Source organism: Panulirus ornatus, chromosome 58 (assembly GCF_036320965.1).
Source record: "Panulirus ornatus isolate Po-2019 chromosome 58, ASM3632096v1, whole genome shotgun sequence".
Lineage (NCBI taxonomy): Eukaryota > Metazoa > Arthropoda > Malacostraca > Decapoda > Palinuridae > Panulirus > Panulirus ornatus.
Window position 1 is genome coordinate 26,752,080 of NC_092281.1, and position 23,970 is coordinate 26,776,049.

Sequence of the window (23,970 nt, forward strand, 5' to 3'; positions counted from 1 at the left end):
ATACCGGGGTCGACGTGCTGTCAATGGATTGAATGAGGGCATGTGAAGCGTCTGGGGTAAATCATGGAAAGTTCTGTGGGGCCTGGATGTGGAAAGGGAGCTGTGGTTTCGGGCATTATTGCATGACAGCTAGAGACTAAGTGTGAACGAATGGGGCCTTTGTTGTCTTTTCCTAGTGCTACCTCGCACACATGAAGGGGGAGGGGGATGTTATGCCATGTGTGGCGAGGTGACGATGGGAATGAATAAAGGTAGACAGTGTGAATTGTGTGCATGTGTATATATGTATGTGTCTGTGTGTGTATATATGTGTGTACATTGAGATGTATGGGTATGTATATTTGCATGTGTGGACGTGTGTGTATATACATGTGTATGGGGGTGGGTTGGGCCATTTCTTTCATCTGTTTCCTTGTGCTACCTCGCAAATGCGGGAGACAGCGACAAAGCAAAATAAATAAATAAGAATAAAAAACATATCCCTGGTGATAGGGGAGAAAGAATACTTCCCACGTATTCCCTGCGTGTCGTAGAAGGCGACTAAAAGGGGAGGAAGCGAGGGGCTGGAAATCCTCCCGTCTTGTTTTTTTTAATTTTCCAAAAGAAGGAACAGAGAATGGAGCCAGGTGAGAATATTCCCTCTAAGGCCCAGTCCTCAGTTCTTAATGCTACCTCGGTAACGTGGGAAATGGCGAATAGTATGAAAAAAAAATATTATATATATGAATGTAGGTTTGCAGCACGGGTGTGTGATGTCCCCATGGTTGTTTAATTTGTTTATGGATGGGGTTGTTAGGGAGGTGAATGCAAGAGTTTTGGAAAGAGGGGCAAGTATGAAGTCTGTTGTGGATGAGAGAGCTTGGGAAGTGAGCCAGTTGTTGTTCGCTGATGATACAGCTGATTCATGTGAGAAACTGCAGAAGCTGGTGGCTGAGTTTGGTAAAGTGTGTGAAAGAAGAAAGTTAAGAGTAAATGTGAATAAGAGCAAGGTTATTAGGTACAGTAGGGTTGAGGGTCAAGTCAATTGGGAGGTAAGTTTGAATGGAGAAAAACTGGAGGAAGTAAAGTGTTTTAGATATCTGGGAGTGGATCTGGCAGCGGATGGAACCATGGAAGCGGAAGTGGATCATAGGGTGGGGGAGGGGGCGAAAATCCTGGGGGCCTTGAAGAATGTGTGGAAGTCGAGAACATTATCTCGGAAAGCAAAAATGGGTATGTTTGAAGGAATAGTGGTTCCAACAATGTTGTATGGTTGCGAGGCGTGGGCTATGGATAGAGTTGTGCGCAGGAGGATGGATGTGCTGGAAATGAGATGTTTGAGGACAATGTGTGGTGTGAGGTGGTTTGATCGAGTGAGTAACGTAAGGGTAAGAGAGATGTGTGGAAATAAAAAGAGCGTGGTTGAGAGAGCAGAAGAGGGTGTTTTGAAGTGGTTTGGGCACATGGAGAGGATGAGTGAGGAAAGATTGACCAAGAGGATATATGTGTCGGAGGTGGAGGGAACAAGGAGAAGAGGGAGACCAAATTGGAGGTGGAAAGATGGAGTGAAAAAGATTTTGTGTGATCGGGGCCTGAGCATGCAGGAGGGTGAAAGGAGCGCAAGGAATAGAGTGAATTGGAGCGATGTGGTATACCGGGGTTGACGTGCTGTCAGTGGATTGAAGCAGGGCATGTGAAACGTCTGGGGTAAACCATGGAAAGCTGTGTAGGTATGTATATTTGCGTGTGTGGACGTATGTATATACATGTGTATGGGGGGGGGGTTGGGCCATTTCTTTCGTCTGTTTCCTTGCGCTACCTCGCAAACGCGGGAGACAGCGACAAAGTATAATAAAAAAAAAATAAAAATATATATATTTTTTTTTCGCTGTCTCCCGCGTTTGCGAGGTAGCGCAAGGAAACAGACGAAAGAAATGGCCCAACCTATCCCATACACATGTATATACATACGTCCACACACGCAAATATACATACCTACACAGCTTTCCATGGTTTACCCTAGACGCTTCACATGCCCTGATTCAATCCACTGACAGCACGTCAACCTCGGTATACCACATCAATCCAATTCATTCTATTCCTTGCCCTCCTTTCACCCTCCTGCATGTTCAGGCCCCGATCACACAAAATCTTTTTCACTCCATCTTTCCACCTCCAATTTGGTCTCCCACTTCTCCTCGTTCCCTCCACCTCCGACACATATATCCTCTTGATCAATCTTTCCTCACTCATTCTCTCCATGTGCCCAAACCATTTCAAAACACCCTATTCTGCTCTCTCAACCACGCTCTTTTTATTTCCACACATCTCTCTTACCCTTACGTTACTTATTCGATCAAACCACCTCACACCACACATTGTCCTCAAACATCTCATTTCCAGCACATCCATCCTCCTGCGCAAAACTCTATCCATAGTCCACGCCTCGCAACCATACAACATTGTTGGAACCACTATTCCACTATTCACACACTTTACCAAACTCAGCCACCAGCTTCTGCAGTTTCTCACATGAATCAGCCACCAGCACTGTATCATCAGCGAACAACAACTGGCTCACTTCCCAAGCTCTCTCATCCACAACAGACTTCATACTTGCCCCTCTTTCCAAAACTCTTGCATTCACCTCCCTAACAACCCCATCCATAAACAAATTAAAGAACCATGGGGACATCACACACCCCTGCCGCAAACCTACATTCACTGAGAACCAATCACTTTCCTCTCTTCCTACACGTACACATGCCTTACATCCTAGATAAAAACTTTTCACTGCTTCTAACAACTTGCCTCCCACACCATATATTCTTAATACCTTCCACAGGTATATATATATATATATATATATATATATATATATATATATATATATATATATATATATATATATATATATATATATATATATATGTATATATATATATATATATATATATATATATATATATATATATATATATATATATATATATATATATATATGCAAGAGTTTTGGAAAGAGGGGCAAGTATGAAGTCTGTTGGGGATGAGAGAGCTTGGGAAGTGAGTCAGTTGTTGTTCGCTGATGATACAGCGCTGGTGGCTGATTCATGTGAGAAACTGCAGAAGCTGGTGACTGAGTTTGGTAAAGTGTATGAAAGAGGAAAGTTAAGAGTAAATGTGAATAAGAGCAAGGTTATCAGGTACAGTAGGGTTGAGGGTCAAGTCAATTGGGAGGTAAGTTTGAATGGAGCAAAACTGGAGGAAGAAAGTGTCTTAGATATCTGAGAGTGGATCTGGCAGCAGATGGAACCATGGAAGCGGAAGTGGATCATAGGGTGGGGGAGGGGGCGAAAATCCTGGGAGCCTTGAAGAATGTGTGGAAGTCGAGAACATTAACATATGAAGAGAATGAGTGAGGAAAGGTTGACAAAGAGGATATATGTGTCAGAGGTGGAGGGAACGAGGAGAAGTGGGAGACCAAATTGGAGGTGGAAAGATGGAGTGAAAAAGATTTTGAGTGATCGGGACCTGAACATGCATGAGGGTGAAAGGCATGCAAGGAATAGACTGAATTGGAACGATGTGGTATATCGGGGTCAATGTGCTGTCAATGGATTGAACCAGGGCATGTGAAGCATCTGGGGTAAACCATGGAAAGTTTTGTGGGGCCTGGATGTGGAAAGGGAGGTTTGGTTTTGGTGCATTATACATGACAGCTAGAGACTGAGTGTGAACGAATGTGGCCTTTGTTGTCTTTTCCTAGCGCTACCTCGCACACATGTGGGGGAGGGGGTTATTTCATGTGTGGCGGGGTGGCGATGGGAATGAAAAAGGGCAGACTATGAATCATGTACATGTGTGTACATGTGTATGTCTGTGTGTGTATATGTGTACGCTGAGTTGTATAGGTATGTATAGGTGCGTGTGTGGACGTGTATGTATGTACATGTGTATGGGGGTGGGTGGGCCATTCTTTCGTCTGTCTCCTTGCGCTACCTCACTAACGCGGGAGACAGTGACAAAGTATAATATATAAACATACATATAATCACATGTACATACTCATACTTGCTTGCTGTCCTCCATTTCCAATGGCAAAACACCCCACAGGAAACAGCATAAATGAAATAAAAGAAACAAATGATAACATATACAGTCCCCTCTTCTCTCCCGCACTTGATCGCCAACCCCTGCATCAAAAAGATAGCATCAGGGAACAAATGAAGAAAGGTCACATTCGCTTACATCCATACACAAGCTGTCTTGTATAATATCACAAAATCATAGCTCCCTTTCCACAACCCACAATCTTTTTCATGGTTTACCTCAGACGTTTCACATACCCTGGTACAGTCCATTGACAGCATGTTGACCCCAGTAAACCACATTGTTCCAATTCACTTATTCCATACATGCCTTTCGCCCTCCTGTACGTTCAGGCCATTCTTAAGTCAGTCACCAATTCCGCAGAGTCACACTTGAATCTAACATTAGCTCAATATAATCAGCAAACAACAACTGAATCACTTCCTAAGCCCTCACATCCCCTACTGACTACAAATTCACCCCTCTTTCCATGACACTCACAATTACCTTCTTCACCACCCTACCCCCAAAAAATTTAACACCCATGGAGACATCACACACCCCTACCGCAGACCAACCTTCACTTGGAACCATTCACTCTCCTCTATTCCTACCTGTACAAATACCTTAACCCTTGATATAAGATTCTTACTGCTTCTTGCAACTTTCCTCCCGCACTATATATTCTTAAGACCTTCCACAAGTTAATTGATAGTATAAAAAATAGACTTTTGAAAGTAAATGTGCTGAGAGGGGCAGGTGGTGGGATGTCTAATCACTATCTTGTGGAAGCGAGGGTGAAAATTTGTAGAGGTTTTCAAAAAAGAGGAGACAATGTCAGGGAGAAGAGTGGTAACAGCAAGTGAACTTGGAAAGGAGACTTGTGGGAAGAAGTACCATGAGAGATTGAGTATAACATGGCAGAAGTTGAGCAAATGAAGTTAGGGAAGTGGGCAAGGAATGGGAGGTATTCAGGGAGGCAATGAAGGCATGTGCAAAAGATGCATGTGGCATGCAAAAGGTGGGACGGGGGCAGAATAAAAAGGGTAGTGATTGGTGGGATGAAGAAGTACAGTTGCTAGTGAAAGAGAAAAGTGAGGCATTTGGGTGGTACTTAAAAGAGAGGAATGCAAATTATTGAGAGATGTATAAGAGAAAGCTGCAAAAGGCCAAGAGAAAAGTGCATGGGTTGAAAAAGAGGGCAAACAAGACTTGGGGTGAGAAAACTACAGTTCCCTATCCATAACCAAGCCCCACAGATCTTTCTATGGTTTAACCTGGACACTTTACAAGCCCTTGTTCAGTCCATTGACAGCATGTCGACCCCTGTATACTACAAGCATGCCTTTCTTCCTTTTGCTCATCCAGGCCCAAATGCTCACAATCTTTTTCACTCCATCCTTCCATCTCCAGTTCGGTCTCCCTGCTCTCTTTGTTTCCTTCACTTCTGACATATATATATCCTCTTTGTCAATCTTCCTCACTCATTTTCAAAATATGTCCAAATCATTTTAGCACATCATCTTGAGCTCTCTCAACCACACATTTCATTACTTAATCAAATTATCACACACCACATATTCTCCTCAAGGATTTCATTTCCAACACACCCATCCTTGTGGCAATACTTTATCACTGAAAGTATAGTCTATCTATCTATCTATTTATCTAAATCTATAAAACCTGTTCTAAATGGGACTCCCTCAAGGAGGTGGACTAGCATATCACAGTACAGTATCGTCAAAACACTTCTCACTCCAAAAGAATCTATCATTTCCCTGCTATTGGAAATAACACAGCCTTGAGCTGCATGAGCCTTAGGAGAGGAAATGACCCTCTAAAGAAGTTCTGAGTAACATCAAGACCCTTGTTTAAGTTCATGTACTCTATATATCAGATACCAGCAGAATCCTAAGTAATTCTGACATTGACAGACAACACTCCGAACAACATCATACCTTTGAAGCTATACACAAGTACTTGAAGAAACGCTGATGTGAGGACCAAAACTGTCCCCACATAGATTTCTTCATTCCTTTCTCTGCATTAATCAGCTCTGATGCTTCCTGGAATTTTTGTCGTGCATCTACCCACTGTCAGGAGAAATAAAAACAACAGGTATTCACAAAATAAAATATGACTGCATTTGACTTTTTTGTTATCTAAGTAAATATTTCAATCAATAACACAGTCCATGATCATCTAAGCACTCAGAGCATTTCTCTTATGATTAATTTTTCAAAATGTGACCCTTCATTATGTCTCCACCTGTACTAAAATCTATTTTCTGAAAATATTTTACAGCTATATATTGCTAGATTTTCCTTAAATCTAAGAGAATGAATTTGGTTACTACTATCAGTAATCTGTTACTCAAGTCCTTAAGATAATTATCAGTAAAAATAATGGTTACTACAACCAGTAATCTGTTACTCAAGTACTAAAGTCATAACAGCATGATGAAATATTCAAATCCTACTTACCAATTTCACAGATTCATCATATATATGCTTGAAATCTTCATCTAAAGGGACTTCTTCTATTCTAAAACTTACTCCATGGAAACTTAATTGACGGGCAATGTACATTCCACGAAGTTTCATGTCCATAGCCACAATTTCCATGGCACCTACACCCCTATAAAAATACAAATCAAATTTTGAAAGAAAGTTAGCTATGAAAAATTTAAGAATTCAATTATAAGTATATGCCTGTAATAAAAAACCCAAATGTTACCTCAGGCATGCCTAAGATTCACACCAGAAAACTACTAGAGATCAATATTTACAGAAATTATTTATGGATGAAAATGATATTATTGGATCATGACAAAGTAGGATGAAGAAAATAAAAAATGATGGAGAGAAAAGTTATAACTTTTTCATTTGACAAAAAGGATACACCCATCACTGTCAAAACAAATGTTACTCTTTGCCAAATGTGCCTCAGTTCCAAACTGCCGATGCAAATGCCCTGTTTATGGCTTTTCATGTAATCTAAAGACCATCAAAGAAGTGCAATACACAATGGGACATCCTTATGCCTGTCATAAGTAACCTCTCCTTTGCTGTAGTTGATTTCATCCAATGGACAACTCTATACTGTTAAATCTCTGAAAGCTTACATGTGACTTCAAGTCCCACTGATGGAATGACTGAGTACCTATTCAAAGCTTGCCACTGAAGATCCTTCTCCTTTTCTATTGTGAGTGAATTTCTGCTGGTGAAATCCTCTTTGATCATACACTACAATCAAAAATAAGGATCCACAGAATGAGTATTTCTGACATTTTGCACCTCAATAAAAAGTAAACAGTATTACCCATGATATACTAACAGGAAGCCTAACCATATACACTCATCACCTGCAAAAAAACACAAAAATACTTTAAATACAAACTCATGCCTGACACTCAATTCTTTGCAACAACACTATACCCTTCTAATCCAACTTCCTCCACAACAAACCAACAATAATATAAAAATAAAAAGTTTACACCTGCTTCACACTTCAAAAACCTATGTTCACAGCCCTCCCTCCCCCACCTCAAACTTTTACTTTACCCACAAAATATATAATACACTGAGGTGACCCTAAAAAACATGTAATAATGGTGACATTATAAGATTTATCATTTGGTGAATATAATGTTATAAAACAACCATTTATGAACAAATGTTGTTAAAATAATATATGTAAAACACCCATGTAAAAACCAAAAATTTATGTCACAAGCATTACATAGAACTAGTCAGTTGGAACATTAGGTAGGAGCATCTGCAGTGAAAAATTAGGTAGGAGCATCTGCAAACATTGTGCTCGAGTTGCCCTCTGTCAGAGGTCTGTTAAGGGTGAAGCACTAAGGCCTAAAAAGTGGCAGTAGAGTTCATTATTGCCATGACCATCCCCTTGAGGGGGTTCCAATTGGGAACAGGCATCAAAGATATAAACAGTATAGCCATAAGCATTTAAGTGTTATTGGTACTATGCATCTCCACAAACTTGTTGAAAAGGCGATTTTCAAAGCTTTACCATTCGATGCATATACTGCAGTATCACATACTTATCAGTTTAGGTAAAAAAAAAAAAAAAGCCTCACAAGATGAAAACATCTCAACAAACTCAGTGTGTCGATGATAAAAGTTTACTATTAGGAGTGTATATTACAAAAAAAAAAAAAAAAAAAAAAAAAAAAAACTACAAATTAAAGCACGTAAAAAAAAGGCAGTGTACAACCAAAACAACAGCATCAAAAATTGATAATCATCATAAACATTTATGTGTGGCTGACACCTGACACACTTCTTTCACCTCAAGGGTAAGAGGAAAGGCTCCATCCACACTATGGTGCATGAGGTCTCGGAGCATCTACACTCTAAATCTTGCATGAACAAACTAATGAATCAATCTTTGGCAAGTATTTCTTTGTGGCTACACATTTGCATCCAATATGAATAAACAGTTGAGGCTTGGTTTGAAGATGCATGTGCCTCCAATATGACCAGAAGTGTTCACTTAGATTTTAGTAATCTGTACTATATCATGATCATCATCATTATGGCTGGAAAGCTCACAGTCACTTAACTTTTATTGACTCATCAACAGTATCTGCCTTCCTTCCAGCCCCTTATTCGATTTATGCTCTATATGCTCTGAAAATTTCAAATTCTCCATGCTTAAGCTTCCTTGATCTTTAACTTTCTGATTCAATGAAGTTTCTGTCACGTCAATACGTTGTTGTACTCCCTAATGTAATGTGCTATGATTATAGAGTTCTCATTTACAAGCTTTTACGTACTAACCTTTATCATCTTCCAAGGTTTCACTATTCCATTATTAGTACTTACCTGGCTTATGATCTTTGTGTATTCATTAATTTTGTTTTGTTTGGTATGGACTTACTTCACTTCTAATACTATTCAAGATGTCATTGGAAAGAAGCAAGTACCAGTGGAACGGAAAAGAGAAAACATGATATCTCTCTACATGATAGGAGTCCAGGAATAAGGCACTCAATTACAGAATGATCTCACTCATAAGATTGGTGAGTAAGGTCCTGGAAAAGACTATTAGACATGAAGTGGATGGTTTTAAAGGGAGGAGAAATTACCTAACCAAGAAACAGCATGGTTTTAGGGAAAGAAGTTCATGAGTAATAAACCTCCAAGTTTCATATGAAAATGGACTCAGTCATAGACAAAAGGAAAAGCTAGGTGGACTGTTTCTATATGGACTGCCAAATAACATTTAACAATGTACTGCATGGGAGGCTGATTAAGAAGCCAGATGACCAAGAAGGAATAGGAGGGAAACCCCTTCAAAGGTTAAAAGATTGTCTTAGTGGAAAGGAATAATTGGGACAAATGTTAAAGGAAACTTCTTCAAATGGATATATATGACATGCTGTTCTGGCATCATTACCCTTATTCATTTGTGTAAATGACTTGACTGAAGGAACAGCCTCATACATGAACATGTCTACAGATGATGCAATGGTCATGAGGGATGTCGAAAGCAAGGACACTTTCATTGCATCTGTTGTAATTACAGGGAGACCTGAACAAACAACAAAGCTGGGTCAATACTTGGCTGATGAAATTCAGTCCAAGAAAAGGTAATGACAATATGAAAAAGCAAATGAAGGCCTCAATATGAATAGTGAGCTTCAGGATTCTGTGTATTAGAAGGAACTGACAGTAAGCATTAGAATAGTTAAGGAGACAAACTGTCAGCTTGAAAACATCAGAATAGCTTTCAAGCATATGAACTGGGAAATATTCAGCATGCAGTGCATATCCTAAAAGGGGAAACAGAAGAAGGAGTCATGCAGGGAGTGCTCATCCTCCTCGAAGGCTCAGATTGGGGTGTCTAAATGTGTGTGGATGTAACCAAGATGAGAAAAAAGGAAAGATATGTATGTTTGTGGAAAGGAACCTGGATGTTTTGGCTCTGAGTGAAACGAAGCTCAAGTGTAAAGGGGAAGAGTGGTTTGGGAATGTCTTGGGAGTAAAGTCAATGGTTAGTAAAAGGGCAAGAGCAAGGGAAGGAGTAGCACTACTCCTGAAAAAGGAGCGGTGGGAGTGTGATAGAGTGTAAGAAAGTAAACTCTAGATTGATATGGGTAAAACTGAAACTGGATGGAGAGAGATGGGTGATAATTAGTGTATATGTACCTGGGTATGAGAAGAAAGATCATGAGAGGCAAGTGTTTTGGGAGCAGCTGAGTGAGTGTGTTAGTAGTTTTGATGCACGAGACCAGGTTATAGTGATGGGTGATTTGAATGCAAAGGTGAGTAATGTGGCAGTTGAGGGAATAATTGGTGTACATGGGGTGTTCAGTGTTGTAAATGGAAACAGTGAAGAGCTTGTAGATTTATGTGCTGAAAAAGGACTGGTGATTGGGAATACCTAGTTTAAAAAGAGAAATATACATAAGTATACATACGGAATGTATGTATGATCCATGGTGAGGTGCCTGAGGATTGGCAGAATGCTTGCATAGTGCCATTGTACAAAGGCAAAGGGGATAAGAGTGAGTGCTCAAATTACAGAGGTATAAGTTTGTTGAGTATTCCTGGGAAATTATATGGGAGGGTATTGATTGAGAGGGTGAAGGCATGTACAGAGCATCAGATTGGGGAAGAGCAGTGTGGTTTCAGAAGTGTTAGAGGATGTGTGGATCAGGTGTTTGCTTTGAAGAATGTATGTGAGAAATACTTAGAAAAGCAAATGGATTTGTACGTAGAATTTATGGATCTGGAGAAGGCATATGATAGAGTTGATAGAGATGCTCTGTGGAAGGTATTAAGAATATATGGTGTGGGAGGCAAGTTGTTAGAAGCAGTGAAAAGTTTTTATCGGGGATGTAAGGCATGTGTACGTGTAGGAAGAGAGGAAAGTGATTGGTTCTCAGTGAATGTAGGTCTGCGGCAGGGGTGTGTGATGTCTCCATGGTTGTTCAATTTGTTTATGGATGGGGTTGTTAGGGAGGTGAATGCAAGAGTTTTGGAAAGAGGGGCAAGCATGCAGTCTGTTGGGGATGAGAGAGCTTGGGAAGTGAGTCAGTTGTTGTTCGTTGATGATACAGCACTGATGGCTGATTCAAGTGAGAAACTGCAGAAGCTGGTGACTGAGTTTGGTAAAGTGTGTGAAAGAAGAAAGTTAAGAGTAAATGTGAATAAGAGCAAGGTAATAATATTAGGTACAGTAGGGTTGAGGGTCAAGTCAATTGGGAGGTAAGTTTGAATGGAGAAAAACTGGAGGAAGTAAAGTGCTTTAGATATCTGGGAGTGGATCTGGCAGCGGATGGAACCATGGAAGCGGAAGTCAATCATAGGCTGGGGAGGGGGCGAAAATTCTTGGAGCCTTGAAGAATGTGTGGAAGTCGAGAACATTATCTCGGAATGCAAAAATGGGTATGTTTGAAGGAATAGTGGTTCCAACAATGTTGTATGGTTGTGAGGCGTGGGCTATGGATAGAGTTGTGCACAGCAGGGTGGATGTGCTAGAAATGAGATGTTTGAGGACAATATGTGGTGTGAGGTGGTTTGATCGAGTAAGTAATGTTAGGGTGAGAGAGATGTGTGGTAATAAAAAGAGTGTGGTTGAGAGAGCAGAAGAGGGTGTTTTGAAATGGTTTGGTCACATGGGGAGAATGAGAGAGGAAAGATTGACCAAGAGGATATATGTGTCAGAGGTGGAGGGAACAAGGAGAAGTGGGGGACCAAATTGGAGGTGGAAAGATGGAGTGAAAAAGATTTTGAGTGATCAGGGCCTGAATATGCATGAGGGTGAAAGGCGTGCAAGGAATAGAGTGAATTGGAACGATGTTGTATACCGGGGTTGACGTACTGTCAATGGATTGAATCAGGGCATGTGAAGCATCTGGGGTAAACCATGGAAAGTTCTGTGGGGCCTGGATGTGGAAAGGGAGCTGTGGTTTCGGTGCATTATTACATGACAGCTAGAGACTGAGTGTGAACGAATGTGGCCTTTGTTGTCTTTTCCTAGCGCTACCTTGCACATATGAGGGGGGAGGGGGTTGTTATTTCATGTGTGGCGAGGTGGCAGTGGAAATGAATAAAGGCAGACAGTATGAATTATGTACATGTGTATATATGTATATGTCTGTGTGTGTATATATATGTATACGTTGAGATGTATAGGTATGTATATTTGTGTGTGTGGACGTGTATGTATATACATGTGTATGTGGGTGGGTTGGGCCATTCTTTCGTCTGTTTCCTTGTGCTACCTCGCTAACGCGGGAGACAGTGACAAAGCAAAATAAATAAATAGTAAAATACTTTACTTTTCCTTCTATTTACCCTCAATCACCAACACTTGCACACATAATAAAACACTTTCAACCTTCCCCAGCTCCTCTACACTCTCAGCAAACAACACAGTATCATCCGCAAACATATCTCTGCCACACTCCATCTCTGCACCCCTTTACCCTAGTTTTGCTTTCATCTCTTGTATCACTCCACCCTTACATATCAAAAGGCCACAGTAACATCACACAGCCCTGCCTCACAACTATAAGTATCCCAAAACTTTTGCTCAACTCTCCATCCACTCTTGCACATGCATTTCCTCTTCTAAAGAAGACTTTCACATCATCCAACAGTTGTCCGCCTACACCAGATATCCTCAATACATCCCATTCGATTGTCATATGCTTTTTCCAGATCCATAAAAGCTGCATACAACTTCTTTTCTTTCGCTAAATACTTTTCCACAGTCATCTTTACTACAAAAATCTGGTCCACATATCCACCTTTCGTAAAACCCTTTGCTCTTCACTTATTCTGCATTCAGTCATTTCCATCTCTATCAATTAACATTCTTGTATACTCTTTTCCTAATATACTTCTTTTTTATCATTATACTTAATCGCCATCTCCCGCATTAGCAAGGTAGTGCAAGGAAACAGACGAGGAGTGGCCCAACCCACCCACATACACATGTATATACATAAACACTCACACATGCACATATACATTTCAATGTGTACATACATATACATATATACACATGTACATATCCATACTTGCTGCCTTCATCCATTCCCATTGCCACCCAGCCACACGCGAAATAGCAGCAGCAGCAGCAGCCCCCCCCAAGGCAGCACCAGGAATGGACAAAAAAGGCCACATTTGTTCACATTCAGTCTCTAGCTGTCATGTGTAATGCACCAGAACCACAGCCCCCTTTCCACATTCAGGCCCCACACACCTTTCCATGGTTTACCCTAGATGCTTCACATGTCCTGGTTCAATCCAACGACAACAAGTCCACCCCAGTATACCACGTCATTCCAATTCTTTCTCTTCCTTGCACGCCTTTCACCCTCCTGTATATTCAGGCCCCAACTGCTCAAAATCTTTTTCACTCCATCCTTCCACCTCCAATTTGGTCTCCCGCTTCTCCTTCTTCCCTCCACCTCTGACACATATATCCTCTTTGTCAATCTTTCCTCATTCATTCTCTCAATGTGTCTAAACCATTTCAACACACTCTCTTCTGCTCTCTCAACTGCACTCTTTTTATTACCACACATCTCTCTTACCCTTTCATTACTTACTCAGTCAAACCACTTCACACCACATATTGTCCTCAAACATTTCATTTCCAACACATACACCCTCCTCTGCACAACCCTATCTATAGCCCATGCCTTGCAACCATATAACATTTTTAGAGCCACTATTCCTTCAAACATATCCAGTTTTGCTCTCCGAGATAACGTTCTGTGACTCACTTCCGCTTCCATGGTTCCATCCGCTGCTAAGTCCGCTTCCAGACATCGAAAGCACTTCACTTCCTCCAGTTTTTCTCCATTCAACCTTACCTCCCAATCAACTTGTCCCTCAACCCTACTGAACCCAACTGGTATACTTACATGACTTATTCCCTTATATGTAATTGCTACACACATTCTTAGCACCTTTTCCTCTGAATAAAAGAATGATAATAGTTTTCACCCAATCCTCATGCACAACCTTTTGTTTCCATGCTAAATTACATGTAAGATACATCAACTCTATCACATTTTCCCCTCCATACTTCAGCATTTCAGCCATTATCCCATCCGCTCCAGGTGTCTTTCCTACCTTCCATTGCATTATTGCCATTCTTACGTCCCTTTCTGCTAAAGGCCCTTGCACTTGTATCCTCTATCTTTCAACTACCATACCCATACATGTAACAAATGCTGTCTTCCCTTCTCCCACATTCATCAGTTCTTCAAAATTCTCTTTCCGTCTTCCTTTCACTTCTTCCTTTTGATTCAGCAACTCCCCTTCCTTACTTCTTACATTAACATTTCCACTCTTACATCCACCTTTCCTTTTTCACCTCCTTCCTGTATAATTTCTTATCATCCCAAAACTTTTTGCTTGACTTACTTCCAAAATCTTCATCTACTCTTTCTTTGCTTTCCTCTATCAGCTTCTTAACATTCCACTTGCATATTCTTATTCTTCCCTACATTCCTATCAAGCAATCTACCATATACCTTTCTCTTCTCTTCCAAAGCATTTCTAATCTCTTCTGTCCACCATGAATTGCCCTTCTTATTCCTATATCTCACTAACTTGCATCAACTCCTAATTCTATAACTTTTAATAGTATTTCTCTAAACATTCTAAACCTTAATCCCACATGACTGCATCGCTACAGTCACTGCACTTTCATGTAAGCTTTCAATTAACTTCTTTTCAAACTCCTCCAAGCATTTTTTCTGATTCATCTTCTCACTTGCCAACACTTTCACCTCTCCATTCTTCCTTACACCACACTTCCACTTCTCCCTGATCCTCATCTCTACAAGAATTGTGAAATGATCATTCTTCAGAGAATCCTCTCACTACTCGAGCATCTAGCATGACCTTTCTCAATCTTTCATCAACTGCCACACAGTCAATCAAAGCCTTTTGCTCTTCTCTTCCATCATTCCTCGTCCATGTATCTGTGGATTATCTTAAGCTGAAAAAAAGGTGATTGCAATGAATAAACTTCTCTCAGCACAAATATCCACAAGATAACTTCCATTCTCATTTACTCCAGACACTCCCCATTTACCAACTATCTCACCAATTTCATCACATCCCACTTTTGCATTCATATCACCCAATACGACCATGTCTCTCCCATTCTCAAAACCGTTCATACAGTCATTCAAATTTCTCTGGAAAAGCTTCATTTCATCCTTACCTCGTACCATCTTCATATTCAAAGGCACATATACTCATGCATACTTCACATTTCCAAACTTACCTTTCACCCATAATGTTCTTGATCCATTCCATCCATGCTCTATAACACTCCCACACTCTTGGTGAAAGCAGAATTACACATCCTTCTTTTCCTCTTCCCTGATAATTTTCACTCATTCCCATCCAAACCATACCTTCTTCCATCCCCTCCCAAAACCTGCATTCATAATTTCCATTTTCAATCCTCACGCCCTGCCTAAGGATATGTATTTCCCCAATCCCTAGCACATCCAGGCTAAAACTTTTAAACTTCTCTACAAGCTCCCTCCTTTTACTCTCACCAGTCATCCCATTCACATTCAGTGCCATGATCCTTAATCACTCATCTGCTTTAATCACTGGCATAATTGGTGCACTCCAGTGCCACTTCTTGGACTTTTGTGCCTCACCCTTGACAGGTCACTGAGAGAGGGCAATTCCAGTGTTTTCAGAGGCTGCAAGGCTTCAAAATTGTCTAAAAACTAAAAAGTAGCAGCACACCTCTTTTGTGTAAATTTAAATGGATTGCCCTGATGTAGTTGGGCAACACCAACCCCTTTAGTTCCACCCACAAGGGGTGTAATAATGAAGTCACCACAAGAAAGCGGGTGAAACTTGGATACTCTGGTAAAACTAAAGTATCCCCTCGAGGTACTGAAATTTAATAATTTTTCCTTATTTTATGCTTTTTTTTTGCTTTTCACAGTAGCAGCACCTCCTACCTTATTGGTTACGATACTCCCTTTAATTATCATCCTGTTACCTTTATATCTGCCATTTCCAAAGTCTTTGAATCCCTCCCCAACTCCCATACCCTTACCCATCTTGGATCTCACAGTCTTCTGTCTAATCATCAATATGGTCTATAAAGAGAGAGATAAACTGGTGAAATTCTTTTCTAACTTACTAAATCTGGTCATTATCCCTGAAAGATTATGGGGAATCCTCTGCAGCTGCCATTGACATATTTAAAGCATATGACAGAGGGGCATCAGCACCTCATCTCTAAGCTCCCATCTTTTGGCATACCTTTCCCCACTTTGCTCTCTCTTATCTAGCTTCTTCTCTGGCTGATCTGTCTCCAAGGTTGTTACAGGCTCAGCCTCTCCCCCCTTTCTCCATCAACAGTGGAGTAACTCGGGTTCTGTACAGTCTCCTACATTTTCTTTCTCCTTTTCATCAATGATTTCCTTTCTTCTACAAATAACTATATGTACTCATATGCTGATAACAGTGCATGAACTCCATATCCTTTAATTCTGCTTCTGCTTGTGTCTTGTCTCCACACAAATTACTCAATGCATTCACACTTGGACATATCTCAGTGGGGTATATGAAATTTGGTCAAGTTTAATGCCTTCAAGACCCAGTTTCTGCCAATCTCTCTATCAAAAATTCCTCAAAACTTTTCTATCTCCTTTGATGGTTCTGTAATTCCACCTCCTGACCCGATGAACATACGTAGTACTACTGCTACATCCAGTCTTTCTTGGGAACTCCACCTCACTGGAATAGCAAAGTTGCCTCTCAGATACTGGGAGTTCTGTTTATATGTCGAAATTTCTATTCTTCCAAACAGTTGCTACATTTATGCAAAGGACTGCTCCCTCCCTGTATGGAGTACTGCTCTCACATCTAGGGTGGTTCTAGATCTGCATCCTTATTGACAGAGTTGAGCCAAAAGCAGTCTGAATTCTACACTCTCCCAGGCAAACTTTAAAACTTGACCCGCTTGCCCTGCATCGCAATGTTGCTTCACTTTCTCTCTTTTATATGGATTATTTTGGTTTTTGCCCCCACCACTCGCTAGACCACGCAATACTTGGCAAGCAAAGTGTCACAAGATTGCTGTGTGACCACTGACAATTAAAGAGTGGCCTGTTTTGATAACTGCTTCTTTCCACACACCTTGTAGCTTTTGAGTTCTCCACCCTCTCAAGTCTTTCCCAATAACTATGACTACACACATTTCAAATACTCTCACTTGTTTCTTTTTTTTCTTCTTAATAGCCTTTTGTCCATGACTGGGGAAAAAAAAGTGGGAATGAATGGCAAACAACAAATATAAGAAGAATACATTGTAATACATGTTATGATTTGCCAGAAATGATTCTCCATCATCAATAAGGTAATTTACACTAACTGAACCTTTTTTCCCGGAAAACAATGCTTATAATAAACCTTGGAAGTACAAATTTATTTATATGTTTTTTTATACTTTGTTGCTGTCTCCCGTGTTAGCGAGGTAGCGCAAGGAAACAGACAAAAGAATGGCCCAACCCACGCACATACACATGTATGTACATACACATCCACACACGCACATATACATACCTATACATCTCAACGTATACATGTATATACACACTCAGACATATACATATATACATAAGCATATAATTCATACTGTCTGCCTTTATTCATTCCCGCTGCCACCCTGCCACACATGAAATGACAGCCCCCTCCCCCCGCATGTGCGCAAGGTAGCGCTTGGAAAAGACGACAAAGGCCACATTCATTCACACTCAGTCTCTAGCTGTCATGTATAATGCACTGAAACCACAGTTCCGTTTCCACATCCAGGCCCCACAAAACTTTCCATGGTTTACCCCAGACGCTTCACATGCCCTGGTCCAATCCATTGACAGCACATCGACCCCAGTATACCACATCATTCCAATTCACTTTTTTCCTTGCACGCCTTTCACCCTCCTGCATGTTCAAGCCCCGATCACTCAAAATCCTTTTCACTCCATCTTTCCACTTCCAATTTGGTCTCCCACTTCTCCTCATTCCCTCCATCTCTTTGTCAATCTTTCCTCACTCAGTCTCTCCATGTGACCAAACCATTTCAAAACACCCTCTTCTGCTCTCTCAACCACACTCTTTTTTATTACCACACATCTCTCTTACCCTATTATTACTTACTCGATCAAACCACCTCACACCACATATTGTCCTCAAACATCTCATTTCCAGCAAATCCACCCTCCTCCGCACAACTCCATCTATAGCCCACGCCTTGCAACCATATATCATTGTTGGAACCACTATTCCTCCAAACATACCCATTTTTGCTTTCCAAGATAACGTTCTCGACTTCCATACATTTTCTAACGCTCCCAAAACTATCGCCCCCTCTCCCACCCTATGATCCACTTCCACTTCCATGGTTCCATCCGCTGCCAAATCCACTTCCAGATATCTAAAACACTTCACTCCCTCCAGTTTTTCTCCATTCAAACTTACCTCCCAATTGACTCATCCCTCAACCCTACTGTACTTAATAACCTTGCTCTTATTCACATTTACTCTCAGCTTTCTTCTTTCACACACTTTGCCATTCACATTTACTCTTAGCTTTCTTCTTTCACAAACTTTACCAAACTCAGTCACCAGCTTCTGCAGTTTCTCACCTGAATCAGCTACCAGCGCTGTATCATCAGCAAACAACAACTGACTCACTTCCCAAGCTCTCTAATCCACAACAGACTGCATACTTGCCCCTTTCCAAAACTCTTGCATTCACCTCCCTAACAACCCCATCCATAAACAAATTAAACAACCATGGAGACATCACACACCCCTGCCGCAAACCAACATTCACTGAGAACCAATCACTTTCTTCCTACATGTACACATGCCTTACATCCTCGATAAAAACTTTTCACTGCTTCTAACAACTTGCCTCCCACACCATATGTTCTTAATACCTTCCACACAGCATCTCTATCAACTCTATCATATGCCTTCTACAGAGCCATAAATGCTACATACAAATCCATTTGCTATTCTAAGTATTTCTCACATACATTCTTCAAAGGAAACACCTGATCCACATATCCTCTGAAACTTCTGAAACCACACTGCTCTTCCCCAATCTGATGCTCTGTACATGCCTTCACCCTCTCAATCAATACCCTCCCATACAATTTCCCAGGAATACTCAAAAAACTTATACCTCTGTAATTTGAGCACTCACTTTTATCCCCTTTGCCTTCGTACAATGGCACAATGCAAGCCTTCCGCCAATCCTCAGGCACCTCACCATGATTCTTACATACATTAAATAACCTTACCAACCAGTCAACAATACAGTCAATATAGGTTTAGGATTTTTGACAACTATAATATATGTAACATCAGCCAATGCATCTTCAAGCTATAGATACAACCATTTCTTAAAAAGAATTCAATCCACTAAAATTTCTAGCAAATGTCTTAAAGTATGAAGAGGAAAACAAAAGGATATAACATTACAAATGTTTTCCCTTAAATGTTTTACTACAACCATTTCCATTTATTTGGTAAGGATATTCCATCTAAAAATTGTGATAACCAAGCTTTAATTGATTCCTTAAACATCAATACATACCTTTTCTCCACAGCACTGATAAAATCACTGAACTCCGGGAAGGGGGTTCCTTTACCCCAAATTCCTAAACGAACCATGTATGCCATATTCTTTGGCTCAGATGCTCCTGTAGCAGAGGCATACACTACACGTGCTTTAGGCAATTTAGTCTGTAACTCTAAAACAGTTAATCCTGTTTTAGTTGGCTTCCCTGAACCAACTGGACTTAAGTTCTTGGCACGATGGCATTCATCAAATACAATCTGCAAAGTAATAATTTTACTTTTCAGTATTTTGCAAGAATCTTGTATAATCATAACAAAGTTTATTACCATGCACAATCATATATCTACATAATCATCTATCTACCCATTACCATCATTTATGCCACTTCAAACATTTACAGTAATGTACTGCATTTTCAGTATCAAAAACATCTGCATCAAATCTTAAACCTAACTTTGTCTATCAGTGAAAACCTGTATTTATACAAAAAAAAATGAGTGTAATAATGGGAAATTAGGAAACATAATAAACGAATAATATAAACCCACAGCATGAAAGGAGGATATACATATCTGTTCACTATGCACAGCAACATATAAAAAAGGGAGAGAAACAGATAAACAAACATAGATACAAAGGCTAAGCAGACCCTAAGGTCCAAGCAAGGTGATCTGATCTTGACAATACTGAAAAATGTGCAGTCCCCTAAAAGCAGTAGAAGAAAAGGAGAGAAAAGGAAACACTCTCTCCACTGGCAATATGCCTTATGGGAAACTGGGGGAAAAAAAACTTCTAGAACTAATACATCTGAAAGAAATTTTTATAAGTTATAAATTACAGTGAATATGAATTTGTCGTGCATCCCATCACCAAAGACATGCATCCCTTCACTTTTTGACATAAAGGCAATAATAAAAATAAATTTTGAGCTCCAGCCCCATGACTTACCAAATTTCTATTACACTTGATATGAAAGGATTATACAATAATTCCTTCCTGTTCCCTTCATGTAGGCTACACAGAGTAGTCATTACCATAGCATGGCCAATGTGAAATCAGTGGCTGAGATAGAAACATAACATACCACTACGTTATAATGAACAGTTAAAAGAATTACTCTATACTGAAGAGTGACAGGCAATGATAAAGCCTAATTTTGAACATATCAGTTGTGTTGCTTTGACCAACATGTTCTGGGAGCTTATTCCATGCATAATTGATGTCATTAGTAAAGAAAAATTTTGTGCAATCCAGATAAAATCTGTGACCTAAGTTTTAGTCCATTCCCTCTTGCTGGCAGCACTGGTATAGGGGTAAAGAAGTTTTCCACAATGACATTGTTGAAGCCTTTAAGTATTCTTAAAAATCATATCAATATGACTCAGAGCCACCATTTGCTTAGAAAGAACAAATTCACATCTCACAGTCTGTCCTCATATAGTCTGTCACATAGGGAAGGAATCAATTTAGTTGCTCTATGTTGCACTAATTCTAATTCAAGAATACTTTTAGATGAGGGAACAAGTCTGCACTGCATATTCAAGGTGGGGTCAAACTAGACTTTTGTGACAATATTACATCCTTACTTTTGTATGTAAAAATTCTATTAATAAATTCAAACAACCTATTTGCTTTTTTTGGCACCTACGTTACAATGCTGGAAGCATTCAAAGCTGTTGGAGACAAGGACCCTTAGATACCTCAAACAAGGTGTGTCATATCCTCTGGCCTGTCAATTCATAATAAAAAAATTCTTTTAATGTACCTACTTGCAACAGCTGGCATTTATCAATGTTAACTGCCATTTTCTAGACCATTCAGTTATATCATCTAGATCCTATTGCAATCTTAGCCACCTATTCATTTACAACAACACTGCCAATCTTTGTGTCGCATGTAAATTCAGATACTAAGTTATTCAGCCTTACACCAATGTTATCAGTTTAAGTCACCACTTATTAGTCCCAGAATGGACCCCTACGGGACCCCATGAGACACAGGTGACCATGGTGATGATTCATCATTCATCATGACTTTTTGCTTCCTATTATGTAGCCAAACTTCTATTCAGTTTCTTATGCAATCAATAATTCCTTAGGTCCTGACTTTCAGCATTAACTTACTGTGTGGGTCTTTGTTGAATACGTTTTGGAAGTCCAGAAACATAATATCTAAACATCTGAATACGTTTTGGAAGTCCAGAAACATAATATCTAAACATCTTCCTGTGAGTACTAAATAAATTACAATAAAACTGAGGGAGGTTGGTGAGGCATGATCTGTGCTGTCTAAATCCACGTTGTGTATCATTTGTCAAGACTACATTGTTCAGGGTAAGTTACAATTATATCTATTAACTGACGTAAAATAGTTGCATATAATCAATGCAAAGCTAACTGGACAGTAATGGCATCTCTGAAAACAGGGGTAATGTCTGCAATTCTCCAGTCCTGCAGTACTATTCCATCCTGGAGAGATACATTGAAAATACTGGTTAGTAGTTTGAAAATTTCATGTTTTCTTAGTAATTTCTTGTCTGTTCTTAATTATTCAAAGACAGAAATCATCAGGATTTGGACTTTCAGTAATCTTCAACTTATCTTTCTGGGTTAGTACTTCTTTTACTATGAATGTAAATTCTGGCATCATATGTGTACAACTTTTCAGTCTCAAAATTTGTGTTGCTGCTTTCTCGAATAAAAACATAACTGAAAAATTGTTCAGTGCCGTTGCTATGGTTTTATCATCCATAATAGGATCTCCATCTTTGTTTGCTGAGGGTCCTATCTCACTCCTCATATGCTTGTTTGATGACATATTTATAAAATCGTGATTGTTATAATTAATTCATTCTCTCTCTTGCCTCATGTAATGATTCTCTTTACATCTCACAACTGTGTTATACTGCATTACAAGATTTAAGTCACTGCCTGATTTCTTAAGCTTGTAGAGTTTATTTCTGTGCTTAATGGCTCTTACAATATCTGAAGAACACCATTCTAACCACTTGATTTCACTATTTTTGTCATGCATAGGAACACACGTGACTCATCTGTGCATAAACTGTCCATCAAAACACGTTCATAATTCCTCTGTGCATGAATGTGTATGGGTGACATTTTAATGCAACGCTCACCTCACTGAAATCTAATATTAGGGGTAATAATGGCATTTGAGGGTACAGTTGGTGTACATGGGGTGTTCAGTGTTGTAAATGGTAATGGTGAAAAGCTTGAGGATTTATATGCTAAAAAAGAATGGTGATTGAGAATACCTGGTTTAAAAAGAGAGATATACATAAGTATACATATGTGAGTAGGAGAGATGGTCAAAAGGCATTACTAGATTATGTGTTAATTGATAGGCATGTAAAAGAGAGACCCTTGGATGTTAATGTGCTGAGAGGGGCAGCTAGAGGGATGTCTGATCACTATCTCGTGGAGGCGAAGGTGAAGATCTGCAGAGGTTTTCAAAAAGTAATGAGAATGTTGAGGAGAAAAGTAGTAAGAGTAAGTGAGCTTGGAAAGGAGACTTGTGCGAGGAAGTACCAGGAGAGACTGAGTGTGGAATGGCAAAGGGTGAGAGCAAATGACGTGAGGGGAGTGGGTGAGGAATGGGATGTATTTAAGGAAGCAGTGATGGCTTGCACAAAAGATGCATGTGGCATGAGAAAGGGTAGTGAGTGGTGGGATGAAGAAGTAAGGTCGCTGGTGAAAGACAAAAAAGAGGCATTTAGACAAAACCTACAAGGAAGGAGTGCAAAGGACTGGGAGATGTATAAAAGAAAGCAGAAGGAGGTCAAGAGAAAGGTGCAAGAGGTGAAAAAGAGGGTAAATGAGAGTTGGGGTGAGAGAGTATTATTAAATTCTAGGGAGAAAAAGGTCTTTTGAAAGGAGGCAAATAACGTGCGTAAGACAAGAAAGCAAATGGGAAAATTGGTGAAGGGGGTAAGTGGGGAGGTATTCACAGGTAATGATGGAGTGAGTATTTTGAAAGTTTGTTAAATGTGTTTGATGATGGATTAGCAGATATCGGGTGTTTTGGTAGGGGTGGTGTGCAAAAGGGAAGGGGTCAGGGAAAATGTTTTGGTAAAGAGAGAAGAGACAGTGAAAGCTTTACAGAAGAAGAAATCCAGCAAGGCGATGGGATTGGATGGTAATGCAGTGGGATTTATTAAAAAAGGAGGTGTCTTTTTTGTTATTTGGTTGGTAAGGATATTCAATGTATGTATGGACCATGGTGAAGTGCCTGAGGATTGGCAGAATGAGTGCATAGTGCCAA

General features: G+C 40.0%; 1 protein-coding gene across 2 annotated transcripts in view; it reads right to left on the reverse strand.

Annotated features, from left to right (window-relative positions):
- Nucleotides 1-23,970, reverse strand: part of sno (strawberry notch) — a 468,152-nt gene that overhangs the window by 201,504 nt on the left and 242,678 nt on the right. For both annotated transcript variants that reach the window (XM_071695604.1, XM_071695603.1), the window contains 3 exons: nt 19,705-19,946; nt 6,552-6,705; nt 6,027-6,161 (listed from right to left, as the gene is read on the reverse strand). In XM_071695604.1, the coding sequence (XP_071551705.1) occupies nt 6,027-6,161; nt 6,552-6,705; nt 19,705-19,946 (531 nt within the window). The remainder of the gene's footprint in view (nt 1-6,026; nt 6,162-6,551; nt 6,706-19,704; nt 19,947-23,970) is intronic.